Source organism: Dromiciops gliroides, chromosome 4, assembly GCF_019393635.1.
Source record: "Dromiciops gliroides isolate mDroGli1 chromosome 4, mDroGli1.pri, whole genome shotgun sequence".
Taxonomy (NCBI): domain Eukaryota; kingdom Metazoa; phylum Chordata; class Mammalia; order Microbiotheria; family Microbiotheriidae; genus Dromiciops; species Dromiciops gliroides.
Genome location: NC_057864.1, coordinates 356,951,880 through 356,966,228, shown reverse-complemented (window position 1 = coordinate 356,966,228; position 14,349 = coordinate 356,951,880). Strand labels below are relative to the sequence as shown.

The 14,349-nt window shown below is 35.3% G+C and overlaps 1 protein-coding gene across 1 annotated transcript in view; it reads left to right on the top strand.

The window, feature by feature from the left end:
- Positions 1 to 14,349, top strand: part of LOC122755124 (triadin-like) — a 326,758-nt gene that overhangs the window by 130,184 nt on the left and 182,225 nt on the right. The window contains exons 8-9 of the mRNA XM_044003480.1: positions 8,342 to 8,374; positions 8,465 to 8,491. Coding sequence (XP_043859415.1) covers positions 8,342 to 8,374; positions 8,465 to 8,491 — 60 coding nt within the window. The remainder of the gene's footprint in view (positions 1 to 8,341; positions 8,375 to 8,464; positions 8,492 to 14,349) is intronic.

The window sequence follows — 14,349 nt, the reverse complement described above, 5'->3', positions numbered from 1 at the left end:
CTGCCTTTTAGTGTATATTCTTAGAGTATACTCTAAGTGAATTGTAGTGGGGAGGCTTGAGCCTTGTGCAGTAAGTAGCTTTTGCCTCTGGGGGGCAGCTAGGTGGTTCAGTCGATAGAGCACTGGCCCTGGAGTCAGGAGGGCCTGAGTTCAAATCTCATCTCAGACACTTACTAGCCGTGTGACTCTGGGCAAGACATTTAACTCCAATTGCCTCCAACATCCAGGGCCATCTCCAGTCATCCAGATAGATAGATAGATAGATAGATAGATAGATAGATAGATAGATAGATAGATAGATAGATAGATAGATAGATAGATAGAGATATATCTATCTAGATATATCTATGTATATAGATATAGTTATAGATAGATAGATAGATAGATAGATAGATAGATAGATAGATAGATAGATAGATAGATAGATAGATAGATAGATATTGGCTCTGGAGGAGAGAGTAAGATTAGTGACCTTGCATAACCTCACCTAAATCCAGTTCAGTGCAAATCATGACATACCTCCAATATCATGGCCCTCTTTGAGAATGAAGGACAAACAACTGCCTGTGCCTGTATTATTGCTTGGAATTAACAATTGTAAGGAAAACCCTGTGTCATTGAAATGCATAGTCTTAAATCATTCTCTAAATGGCCAACCACTCAGTGTGCTCTTTGGTCATCTGGGTAATGTCTGAATAGTTATTTCCTCCTCAGAAGAAAGGTACTATAAATATGTAAGTTTGTTTTCTTTTTTTTAATCTTACTGTTTCATGACTGTAAATGTGCTTTTAGCAAGCTGGCTTATGTCTAGTAATGTAATTTTTCATGTCATTGCTTATTCTAAAACATATAGCTAAAAATTAAGCTCTCTCCTTTATAATTATATGTACATATATATTTCACTGAAGAACACTATTAGGTCTATTGTAGGTCTTTAGAGTGAAAATTGGTGTGAAGAGACTAATGTAATTACTCTCTGAATCAGGCAGGGGGAGCAATCTAGCTACAAAGGAGAATAGATTCATTCATCCATATACTTATGTATGGGTCTGTGCCTATGTGCAAATGACTATCCACACACTTTTACTACCATAAACTATCAACTCTGAAGGAAGAACAGTAACAACCTGGAATCTGAAAAATTGCTGTTTCCTAAAGAATCTACTGAACATCACCAGCTCTTGCTTTCTTACTGCCTGTAAAATTTATAGTTCCCTGGAAATAATACAGTGGCTCCTGCATAGTCTTTAGGGCACTCTGCATGCTTAATACATAAATGTAACTTCAAAAGCAATCATCGATCTTACAACCACATTCTTAAGAACTGAAGTTTTTGATAAAATGATGGCCTGAGAATAACAGCTATTACTCTTCAAGTTACCTTCTGTTCACCTGCTAAATCTCTTTGATTTAAAAAGGAAAATGTTTTTCTTGCCTAAGATTCCAAAGGACTCCTACAAAATACAAATTAAAAATAGCATTTTTTAGTGAACACTGGTTTTCTTGCGTTAAAACGGTTTCTTCTCTTACTGTTGTTAATAAAATAGTCAGAAAAAGACAAGATAGCAAATGCAGGCACAAGTTTACTGCATTTCATTAGGTTGGTGAACAATCCTCATTGATAGACTTCCCCTACTCAATATGTTGTTTCTTAATTCATGTTTTTGAGGAGGGCTTTGGTTTTGTTTTGTTTTGTTTTTCCTCTCTTTTCAACAATTTGGATTTGACAAACTGGAAAGAAAACGCTTTATTAAATTGAAAAGAAAAAATGAAAAGCAAATTTATTGGCATTCAAAAGGGCAATTTGATATAATGTGTCCAATAATGAACCCCACATACCATGCCAATTTTTATTGCTTTCTTTTGGAATATGCTAACAAATAGAGCCTATCTTGGTTTTGTTTTGGTTTGTTTTGCTTAGAGAATGGCTTCTTAATAGTCTTGAAATAGTTGTACTTTACTAATCTCAAAGATGGTTTGTATTGTGTTTTCTATATGTTTTAGTGCTTAATATGAAATTCTGAGGATGTGTATTGATTGGTGCTCTGTTTGAGCCTGGCAAGAATAAAATGAAAAACTTGGTTGGAGGGGTAGTGAAACAAAAGACCTAAGGTTGGGAATGCTTGCAATTCCTGTAAATTAGCTTTATAAACAGTTCCTTGCCTATGTAAAATGATAATGAATGGTAAGTAGTCGTCTTAAAATGATAGTTACTGTCAATCTGTCAATAAACATAAAATTAAAAGCTTGCTATGTGGTAAGCACAAGAAATACAAGGAAAGGCAAAAACAGCCCCTTCCCTCATTCTAAAGCATGTAAACATGGAGGTAAGCACAGAAGGAAAGCTGTGGCTGTGTAGGCAGTGGACATGAGGAGAATGGGATCCACAAAGGACTGTTATAAAAGATGGGAGAGGGGGCAGCTAGGTGGCACAGTGGATAGAGCACTGGCCCTGGATTCAGGAGAACGTGAGTTCAAGTCTGACCTCAGACACTTGACACTTACTAGCTGTGTGACCCTGGGCAAGTCACTTAACCCTCATTGCCTCACAAAAACAAAACAAAACATAAATAAATTAAATAAATTTTAAAAAATAAATGGTGGGAGAGATTTGAGTTGATTCTTGAAGGAAGCCAGAAAGCAGATATAAGGAGGGAGTGCCTTCCAGGCATGAAAGACACCCAGTGATATCACACAGTCTGGAGATGGAGTGCCTCATATGTAAGAAATAGCAAGGAGGCCAATGTTGATGGATCACAAAGTATGCAGCAGAAAGAGGACAGAAGACTAAGGTTTAAAAAGTCTGGAAATTTAGGAAGAATCCAGGTCATGAAGGCCTTTAAAAGCCAAGTTGAGTTTAATACGAAGACACTAGAGTTTGAGTAGAAAAGTCACATGGTTAGACCTGAACTTTAGGAAGACAATCTTGGCAGGTGAGTGTAGGATGGGCTAGAATGAGGACCAGAGAGACAGTGAGATCAACCAGCTGGCTACTGTTATAGTCCAGGTATGAGATGTACCAAGGTAGTAGCTGTGTAAGACGAAAGAAGGGATATATTTGAAGGATGCTGCAAAAGTAGAAACTACAAGACTTTGCAACAGATTGGATATGTGTAATTAGTGAGAGTGGGATCCAGGATAATGCCTAAATTGTGAACCTGGGTGATTGGCAGGATGGTAGTATCTTTGACATTGATATGAAAGTAAGGAGACTGGAAGATTTGGTGAAAAGATAGAGTGCGGTTTTGAACATATTTAGTGCAAGATGTCTATGAGACATCTGTTTTGAAGTCTCCAATAGGATATTGGAGATGTGAATCTGGAAGTCAAGAAAGAGGGGAGAGCTAGATAAATTGATTTAAGAATACTTTGCATACAGATAATAAATGAATCCATGTGAGCTAATGAAATCACAAAGTGAGATTGTATAGAGGAAGAACAAAAGAGGGCCAAGTTCAGATACTCAGGAATCATCCATGATTAATGGGCATGACTTAGATGAAGATCCAGTTATGGAGATCAAAAAGATAAGTCAGACAAGTAGGGAGAGAAAGCAATGTACTACTGCATTATTTTGATACTATGGAGGGATGGGTGGACTAGATTAAATGAGGTAAATTGCAAAGCACTTAACCCTGTGCCTTGCACACAGTAGACACTTAATTAATGCAATAAAAGATACATTTGAAATTATAATTTTAACAATTTGTTCAAATGTTTTAAAAATAATCAATGCTTTACCATAATTTCAGTTTATATAGTATTCCTTTTTTGAACTGATTTTAAGTTATTCAAAAGATGTCAATGTGAAAGAAGAATATGAATGTAGATGATTAATTTTATAAAACAAACAGCCAGACCAATAGTTCTTCTTTCTAAGCTCCCGCTTGAGAACTGAGAAAGGAGCACCATCTTGTTTCATATAAAAATGACAGAAGATGCTCAAAAAAGAACTACCAAAATGGATTCTATGAGGAGCCCTTGTACTGGAAAGCAAATATGAGTGATTTGTCTTTTTTACTCCCTCTGCCCTTAAGTGGTTTAAATTTGCCTCAGCAATGTATTTTCCTCAAATCAAATTGCTGAGCATGGAAAGTTACAGACTACTTTCACCTGAGGTGAGTAAGTCCAGCACAAGAGACCTTTTACTTATCTACTATCTCTAAGCAATTATTTTTTTTAAAGCAACTGCATAGTATTTTTATTTTCTCTTTCTTTTCCTTGGCCACAAAATGCATTTCAAAGGAATATGGTGGTAACAAAATTTAATTTTTCCATCCATATATTTTGTTCTAGGGGGTCATTTTTGAATAAATAATAAATATATTGTGATGTTATATTTTCTATATAAGTTAGTCTATTTTTATCGCAAAAATATAGTTTACTATTTTTTTCTATAAAAGTTTATTAATGTATCTCATTTTAAACAAGGATATATTTGATACACACATTGATTATTTAAACAAAGTTTTTTATATGATAAGCATATTCTGAGCAGGTGCTTGACAGGTTGTCTTTTTTGTAATAAGAGAATTCATGATTCTTTTCCAGTTTTTCTGATTTTTTCCTTGTTATTGTTCACTTGCTTCACTCATGTTGAACTCTTCATGGTCCCTTTTGGGATATTCATGGCAAAGATGCTAGAGTGGTTTGCCATTTCCTTCTCTGCTTCATTTTACAGATGAGAAACTGAGGCAAATAGGGCTAAGTGACTTGCCCAGAGTCACACAGCTAGTAAGTATCTGAGGCCAGATTTGAATTCAGAAAGATGAGTCTTCCACACTCCAGACCTGATACTCTATCCATGGTGACACCTAATTTCTGCACCCTAAAAACCACCAGACTATTCCATATGACTGGAAGCTGTGACATTCCATATATGCTATCTCCCCCATTGGAATATGAGAATATTCAAGACGTTCTTTCAGAGCACTGACTATCTTGCTTTTTCTATTTGAGTCATCAGTACTCAGCACAATGCCTTGCAAATAGTAAGCACTTAATAAATGTTTCATTCATTCATTCATTCTTTTCCTCCATGGGCAGATTGCATATTATCAATGGATTCTGAAATGATTCATACATCAGTAAGAAGTTTTCAACTTTCTTTAATGTTCAATTTTAGCTTTCCTGATGATCAGCATGTGCTCTTCTAACTTTCTGCTTGAAGTACATATTCATAATGTGCCACCATGAATTTTCTGAGTAGATGATGAGCAAGCCTTTGACATATTTAAAATCTTAATTCTGAACCATATTTCCCAACATATTTTTTATCATTCTCACCAGTTTCCATCCTTTGCATTATAGTTTTCAAGTATGAAGAAGGTACAAGTTGAATTATTTTGGCTTTTTTGTCAAGTTCTTAAATTTTTTGTTTCTTCATTTGAAGGCAGCATGGTATAGTGGAAAGAAGGTAGGAAGAAAGGAAAGAAGTATTTATGGCAGTATTAATGCTTTATAATTATTATCTCATTTGATCCTTACAACAAACTTAAGAGGCAAATACTATTATTATCTTTGTTTTATAGATGAGGAAAATGAAGAAGATAGGTTAAGTGATTTACTAGCAAGTGGCTGGGCCTGGATTTTGAATTCAGGTCTTCTGATTCCAGGCCCAGCAGTCTACCCACTGTGTGACCTAGCTGCTTAGTATGCTAAACTTGAAGTCACATGACCTTCCTCTCTCAGAATGCCTTCTGTTTACTCTATGGATCTTGTATCTACCTAATTGTTCACATGTAGTTTCCTCATTAGAATATAAATTCCTTAAAAGTAGAGACCATCATGTTTGCCTTTCTTTGTATACCTAGGACTTAGAAAGTACCTGTCATAAGGAAAGCACTAAAAATTCTTTTTGACTTGATTTCATAATCTGTGCTTGAATTCTGGCTCTTCTATTGACAACCTGTGAACCTGTGTGATGTTAGGAAACTCCCTTATCCTCTCTTGGTTTCAATTTACCATCTTTAAAATGACAGATTGAACTAGTGAACCTCTGAGTTCTTTTTAAATCTAGCCCTGTGACTATAGTCAACATTGGTGTAAATGCAACTATTTTCTTTATGCCATTTAAAAAATAAGCTTATTACAACTAGTTCAAGGCAAGATGATCAATTTTATTTCCATGAAAAAATGTTTCCTTTTGTCTTGAGCACACATGGAAACAAACTACTTTATTTAAATGTCTAAGATGAATCTGCGAAGTACCTTCCCACTCTGCAACAACTTCTTTATGTCTTTGTAGTGAGAATGGCAATATTGATGTGCTTCTGTTACTGCATTAGATTATTAACTTGTCATAAGAAAATCTCAAATTTTGGATACCAAGGACCCAATAAACATGTATATACAGTCTTTTTTTTTTTTTTTACACAGGGCAATGGGGGTTAAGTGACTTGCCCAGGGTCACACAGCTAGTAAGTGTCAAGTGACTGAGGCTGGATTTGAACTGAGGTACTCCTGAATCCAGGGCCTGTGCTTTATCCACTGTACCACCTAGCTGCCCCAAACTCTATGACTCTTAACAACCATTGTTGTTGCTCAGTGATCTTCCATGTCTAGCTCATTATGACCCCATAGCACACCAGGTACTTCTATTCACCACTATCTCTTAAAAGCAACCCAAATTCATGTTCATTATTTACTGACAATATCTATACATCTCATCCTCTGCCATCCCCTTTTCTTTATGTTTTCAATCTTTTCCAAAATCAGGGGTTTTTCCCCCCACCCTCCCAATGAGTCTGATCTTCTCATCACGTGGCCAAATTATTTGGCTTCACCTTCAGTGTTTAACTTTCCAGTGGATGTCTGAATTAATTTCCTTAAGTATTGACTAATTCAGTCTCCTTGATATCCAAGGAACTCTCAAAAACCTTCTCCAGTATCACACTCAACCAGCCTTTTTCTATTCCCTTACTGCCAAAAAGGACTAAGGGTAACTCTGTATTTGTCTTTGCTTCATGTATTGAAATGGACAAAGAATTTATGTCCTAATGGTCTGGCTTCTCATGGTGAGCCACTCATAGAATCTCACAATCTAGGAGCTAGATTTCTGAGTCCATCCTGTCTAACCTATAATTTTCTAGTCCAGATTTAAACTTTCCCCCACTTCCCCCCCCCCCAATAAGAGGTTGTTTAGCCCCTATCTCCCTAAATGAGTATGTACTATTTTCCAAGGTAGTTCATAAAACTTTAGCTAGCTCTAATTATTGGGAAGCATTTCCCTATATGAATGCAAAATCTGTTTTTCTTAAACTTTCTTCATTGTTCCTATTTTTGCTTTCTGGTGCTAAATAAAGCAAGTCTAAGTCTTCTTTGACATGACAGCATTTCAAATATTTGTAGACAGCTATCCAGTTCCCCTAAGTCATCTCTTCTCTGGGCTAACTCTTAAACCAGTTATCATGCTCTCCAGTCTTACTGACATCCCAGTCACATTTTAGCTAATCTAAGGCTTTCCTAAAATGTGACGCCTAGAATTTAAGACAGTATTTCAGGTTCTCTTTCAAGATATTATGTTTCTCTTGAACTCAGCCAAGGAGAGCATTGGGTCTTTTTGGTGACCGTGCCATTCTATTGACATTTTAAATTGGAATAAAAACTGTTATCCACGTATGCTTTCCTAATACAATATATTGAAGTTATAGAACTTCACATATATCACTATTATATTTCATGTTATTCAATTTGGCCATTGATTCTAGACTATTATTACACTTAAAAAAATCTAGAATTTATCAGATCCTACATTTTAGCTATTTCTTCAAGCAATATTTTTTTTTCTTCAGGGCAATGACGGTTAAGTCACTTGCCCAGGGTCACACAGCTACTAAGTGTCAAGTGTATGAGTCCAGATTTAAACTCAGGTCCTCCTGAATCCAGGGCTGGTGCTTTATCCACTGTGCTACCTAGCTGCTCCCTTCAAGCAATCTTAATACTTAGCTAAGCTAGTCCTCAGACGTCAGGTACATTGCTTCACCAGCATCATATTTGAAACCTCAGCATGTGGAGAACCTTTCACATTCTATTTTTATTCAAAGTGAAGCCTTTTATCACTACTTTTATAGTTGACAATTTCAAATTTCAAGTATTTGCAATTTAGAGAAATTGAGTAGTTTTGTTTTATGAAGAAATTTGTAGGGAATAGATGAGAAAAGCCAGAGGAAAATTATCTGCCTTGTGTGATCCAGTCTTTTCATATAATTGTTATTTGTTGTATAAATCCATTTTAAACATATGCATGTCTTTCTGTAAAAAAAAAAAGAAAGATATGTAGAATAAAATTAATTTTGGGAGAAAACCTAGCCCTGTAATCAATATAAACTTTTTTTTTCAGAACAGGAAAAGAAAGACAAACATGTGGAATCAGGTAAATATTTGAAATGTTTTAATTTCTTCATTTCAGAAGTTGTTTACTTCAATTTCTCATTAAACATGAGCTCATTATTCTTTGTTACAGCAAAATCAACAAAGAAAGAAGCTTCAGGTAAGATTCATGTTGCTATTTTCTTCCTTAGTCTTTTGATGAATATGGATCTTTTAGGAAAGAAAATAATACAAAATGCCATAGGAATCACAAATTAACATATTTTCCAAATTTCTCCTCTTGAATCAAATAAATAAGCCACAAAGGAAAAAGCCACAGGTTACTGACCTGAGCCACTATACTAAATGTGTAACCATAAAGTTATAAATTGATTTTCAGAAGCTTTGTGAAAATCTTCCTTATTACTCTATAGAAATGCTGTATTTTATGATAATCATAGTGAGGATACTTAAAGGATACAAATCTTTAACATTTTATTATTTAAAACATTAATGGCTTCAAATATTGTGAGACATTACAAAATGGGAATGTTGATAGACTGGAAGTTAGGAAAAGAGCTAGGTTTAAATCCTACCTTTGACACTTGGCAAGTCACAGCCATTTTGAGTCTTTCTTCCTCTGCAAACTGTGGATTATTATACCTGTAGTATCTACCTAGGGGTTTGAAATAAAATAATATGTTTAAAGTGCTTTAAAAATGTTAAGGTGTGACAGAATAATCAATCATGATTCCTCTGAGGACATGGGTAGTTAATGTCCCAAGAAAAATGAAGAGTATTAGGAATTACAGAGTGTACATATACAATAAATAAATTGTATAGTTATGTAATTTAAATTTTTTATTTATTTTATTTTTATGGATTTTTATATTTTGTATTTATGGAGTAAAAAAGCATTTCTATAATATAGTATAAGGAAAACAAGATTGCACATGAAACTGTAAATCTATTATGTACAACTTGTTATTCTTTTTAAAATATAAATTATCATGTACTTTTTGTATTTTTCTTCCCTTGCCACCTCTAACATTAGAGACAAATATGTATTTTCATGTAAAATCATTCTATAGATACTTCTATTCTTCAGTTCTTTGTCTGGATGCAGATATCATCTTCCTTCTTTTGTTCTTTGTAGTTAATTTGGGTATTTATAATAGTCAAAATTACTTATTTGCTCAAAGTTGTTATTAAAAAAATATCACTATAACCGTATACAACATTCTCATTATTCTGCTCATTTCACTGCTCATTATTTTGTGCAAGTCTATCCATGTTTTTTCTAAGATCATTGAGCTCATCATTTACTATAGTATAGTAGTATTATATCATGATCATGTATCACAACTTGTTCATCCAGTTGATGGGCAACCCCACAATTTCCAGTTCTTTGCCACAACAAGGAGAGCTGCTATAAGTATTGATAAATGTTTAAAGGATATGAACAGGCAGTTTTCAGATGAAGAAAATCAAAACAATTTATAGTCATATAAAATGCTCTAAAATTATTGATTAGAAAAATAGAAATTAAAACAACCCTGAGATATTTTATGCCTCTCAGATTGGCTAAAATTGTTGGAGGGGAAAGCAACAAATGTTAGAGGGGATGTGGAAAAATTGGGACACTAATTCATTGTTGATGAAATTGTGAACTGATCCAGCCATTTTGGAAAGCAATGTGAAATTATGCCCCCAAATTTATTAAATTGCCTATACCCTTTGACTCAGATCTATTTGAATTTCCAAAGGTGATTAGGGAAAAAAGAAAGACACCTATATATTCTAGTTACATAATTGCAAAAATAATGACAGAATATAGAGAGGACCTCAAAAGTCTTCATACATTTTTAAACTTTTGGGACAACCTGAATAGTACTTTATCAGTTCAGTATTTATACTACTACTTGATAGTAGTTTTAAAAGTTATTCTTTTTAAAATTGTATTAACAACCTTGTATAGTATCTCTTGGTGTAACAGCAATTATACAATTGCTTTTGTGTTTCACCCAATCCAGGCCTTCAAGTAGAAGCAACTACTTTTTGAGTATGGTTTAGGGAGGATTCTTTTGCTTCCATTTCTCCCTCCAGAGAGACAGGACTGGTGCCAGCTAAGTTTTTCAAACCCTTTCTCTCAGGAACTTTTTAACTGTACACACTAGAACCTCACCCAATTCTTTTCTCTGCTTTCTTCCTTTTCTTCATGTGCTTTGAAGAGATTAGTGCCTTTTTTGTCAGGTAGAAGAAAAGAGTCACTGATCCAAGGGGTTGTCTCCCCATGAGGCTCAGGGCCCGAAGACTACTATATGAATTTACTTGTCCTTTTGTTAAGAAGTATGTAGGAATTGTTATGGGGAGATACATTGAGTAAAACCTCTAGGTATTAAAGCTCTCTGTTATTAATATTTTTACTTTGCCCATGGGTTCTCACATTGTGTAGGTTAAGCTATAAGTACTCTACATCTAGTACTTTTTGTTGCAGGGAAGAGATATTGGAGGGTTAAAGATATTTGGAAAAAATAAATAACCTGCCATCTTTCTGATCACTTGCTGCATAGTAACAGAAAGGGTATCAACAGAACTTTGTTCTTGAAAAGCTCCTATCTTCCTTGAGTTGATGTCTTTTTTAGAGTTCTTCTCTATAGCAACCTACTTGCATTTTCTCTGAACTCTCTTAAAAACAACCTTCTTGAATCTAGAATACACATCAGTGAGGGGGTTTGGCGGATGACTGGGGTGAAGTGGCTGCAGTCTCTGCTGGAGTTGGGGCAAAGCACCCTGGTTCTGAACCAGTGGGCTGAATTGAGTGGAGAGGGCCCAGTGGGGGAGGAGCACAGGCACGCCAAGCTTCTTACCATAGAGAATCAGATTTCAATCAGATATTTGCTTCTGGGTTGAGATGAGTAGGCAAAGAAAATAGCAGACAATAGACAGCTTTGGGGGGGGGGGACAAATTAGATCAGAATACACTGTCAGAAGAAGAGAAAAACAAAGCCAAAGCTCAAACATCTAAAGCTTCCAAGAAAAATATGAATTGGTCTCAGGCCATGGAAGCATTCAAAAGGGACTTTGAAGAGAAAGTAGGAGAGATAGAAGGAAGATTTAGAGAGATGAAGGAATGAATGAAAGGGAAATGGGAGCATTGCAGCAGAGTCATGAGAAAAAAGTCAACAGCTTGAAAAGCCAAATGGAAAAGGAGATATAAAAGCTCTCTAAAGAAAATAATTGCCTAAGAATTAGGATTGAACAAATGGAAGCTAATGACTTTATGAGAAACCAAGGCACAGTAAGGCAAATCCAATTGAATATAAAAATAAAGGGCAATATGAAATATCTCCTTGGAAAAATAGCTGACTTGGAAAATAGATCCAGGAAAGATAATTTGAAAATCATTGGACTACCTGAAAACCATGAACAAAAAAAGAGCTCACACATCATCTTCCAAGAAATTATCAGGGAAAATTGCCCTGATATTCTAGAAGCAGGAGGTACAATAGATTGAAAGAATCCACTGATCACCTCCAGAAAGCGATCCCAAAAGGAAAACTTCCAAGAATATTATAGCCAAATTCCAGAGATCCCAGGTCAAGGAGAGAATATTGCAAGCAGCTAGAAAAAAGGAATTTAAATAGTGTGGAGCTACACTAAGGATAACAAAAGATCTAGCAGTATCTACATTAAAGGATCAGAAGGCATGCGATATGATATCTGGAGGGCAAAGGAACTGGGACTACAACCAAAATCACCTACCCAGCAAAACTGATTATATTCATTGGGGGGGGGGAAATGGGACTTCAATGAAAAAGAAGACTTTCAGGCATTTGTGATGAAAAGACTTGAACTGAATAGCAAATTTGACTTTCAAATACAAGACCCTAGAGAAGCATAAAAAGGGAAACAGGAAAAAGATATCATGAGGGATATTAAAAGATTAAACGGTTTACATTCCTACATGGGAAGATAATACTTCTAACTCATACGATCTTTCTCAGTATTAGGGCCACTGAAAGGAATATACTTAGAGGGCAAAGGTATGAATTGAGTATCAAGGGATGATATGTGTAAAGCATTTATTTTTTGTTTATCATTATTTTTTGTGGGGCAGGCAGGTTAAGGTGTCTTATGTCTGGCCCTGGATTTGGGCTTGGGGCCTCCTGGGTCCAGGGCTGGTGTTTTGTCCATGGTATCACCTAGCTGACCCATGATGAAATCTTCAAAATAAAACTAAGGGGTAAGGGAAATGCACTGGAAGAAATGTAAAGGGAGAGGTGGACTGGGGAAAAGTAGCTCATATAAAAGAAACAATAAAAAGCTTATGGAGTGGAGGGGAAGATGGGGAAGTAGGGGGGTGTGAATGAACTTTACTTTCATCTTAATTGGCTCAAAGAGGGAATAACATACATACTCAAGTGGGTATAGTAATATATTGTGACCTGAGGGAAAGTGGGAGGGGAAGGAGATATGGGGGGAGAGGCAAAGGAAGGGAGGGCAGATTGGGGGAGGGGGCAGTAAAAAACAAAACACTGTTGAGGATGGATAGGGTGAAGGAAGATAGAAAATAAAGTAAATATCAAAGGGAGGGAATAAGATGGAGGGAAATACAGTTAGGAATAGTAACTGTAAAAGAAATGATAAGCAGGATGATATCAGAAGGTCATATGAAAAATGCAAACCATCATCAGAGAAAGAACTGATAGTATCTGAATTCAGACTGAAGTATAATATTATTTGCTAGCTCCTCTTTCTAAAGGTATTTTATCTATTTTCTTTTACATCCTGACTAATGAGAAGATGTTTTGCATAACTATACATGTATGACTTACATTGAATTGCTGGATTTCATAGGGAGGGTTAAAGAGGGAGGGAGAAAGAAAATTTAGAACACAAAGTTTTAAAAAATCAATGTGAAGGGAAATGATGAGCAGGAGGAGTTTAGAGAAACCTGGAAGGACTTACATGAAGTGATGCTCGGTTAGAGGAGCAGAACCAGGAGAACATTGTACACAGTAACCACAACATTGTGTGATGAACAATGGTGATAGACTTGGCTCTTTTTAAAAATGCATTGGTCCAAAAAAATTTCAAAGAACTTCATGATAGAAAATTTTCTCAACATCCAGAAAAAAGAACTGTGGTTTATGAATGCAGATTAAACCATACTGTTTCTACTTTGGGGCTGTTTTTCCCTTTCTTTTGTGAGGTTTTTCCCCTGTGTTCTGATGCTTCTTTCACAATATGACTAATGCAGAAATATGTTTGATGTGATTGCACATATATAACCTATATTAAATTGCTTTCTGTCTTGGGGAGGAGGGAGGGAAGGAAGGGTGGGAGAAAAATTTGGAACCAAGACTCTTATGAAAACAAATGTTGAAAACTATCTTTATATGTTACTGGAAAATAGTAAAATACTGAACTATAAAAATAAATAAAAAAGAAAGAAAATATTATTGCAAAACCATTTTGCCTAATCTGTTCTTTTAGGAGAGAAAATAAATATACATTTGCTTCTGTTATTAGTAATGAGTCATATTCCATCAAGTCTACATGCCAATAATTAGGTGATGTTTAGCATCTTACATTGAGATCTTTATTCCACTTCATTTATTTTCCATACCTTAGTGTATATATATGTATATATATATATATATATGCATATCTGAGGCCATTTGGATAATTTCTGTTCCAAGTTATTGTTTTCAATGAATCACTGGACCCCTCCATTTTTCTTTTCCTTGTGTCATATATGTTTCTCCTGGGAATATAGTTGGGCAATTGTATGTGAACAAATTTCTCCCTCCTCTTTCTCTTTTTTCTGTTTAATATACTGTAGCTCAGATCAGCAAGCCTCCACTAAAATACACTTTCTCTTTATCTGTTCCTTATTGTATATACTATGTACCTGACCCAAAGCACATCATTTGTGTATCCAGGAAGTGAAATAGCTGGTTTGACCAACTAATTGCTTCCTAATCACTAATCACTTCACTAAAGTTGCTACCTTCCTTCAGCAGTCGTTCTTCA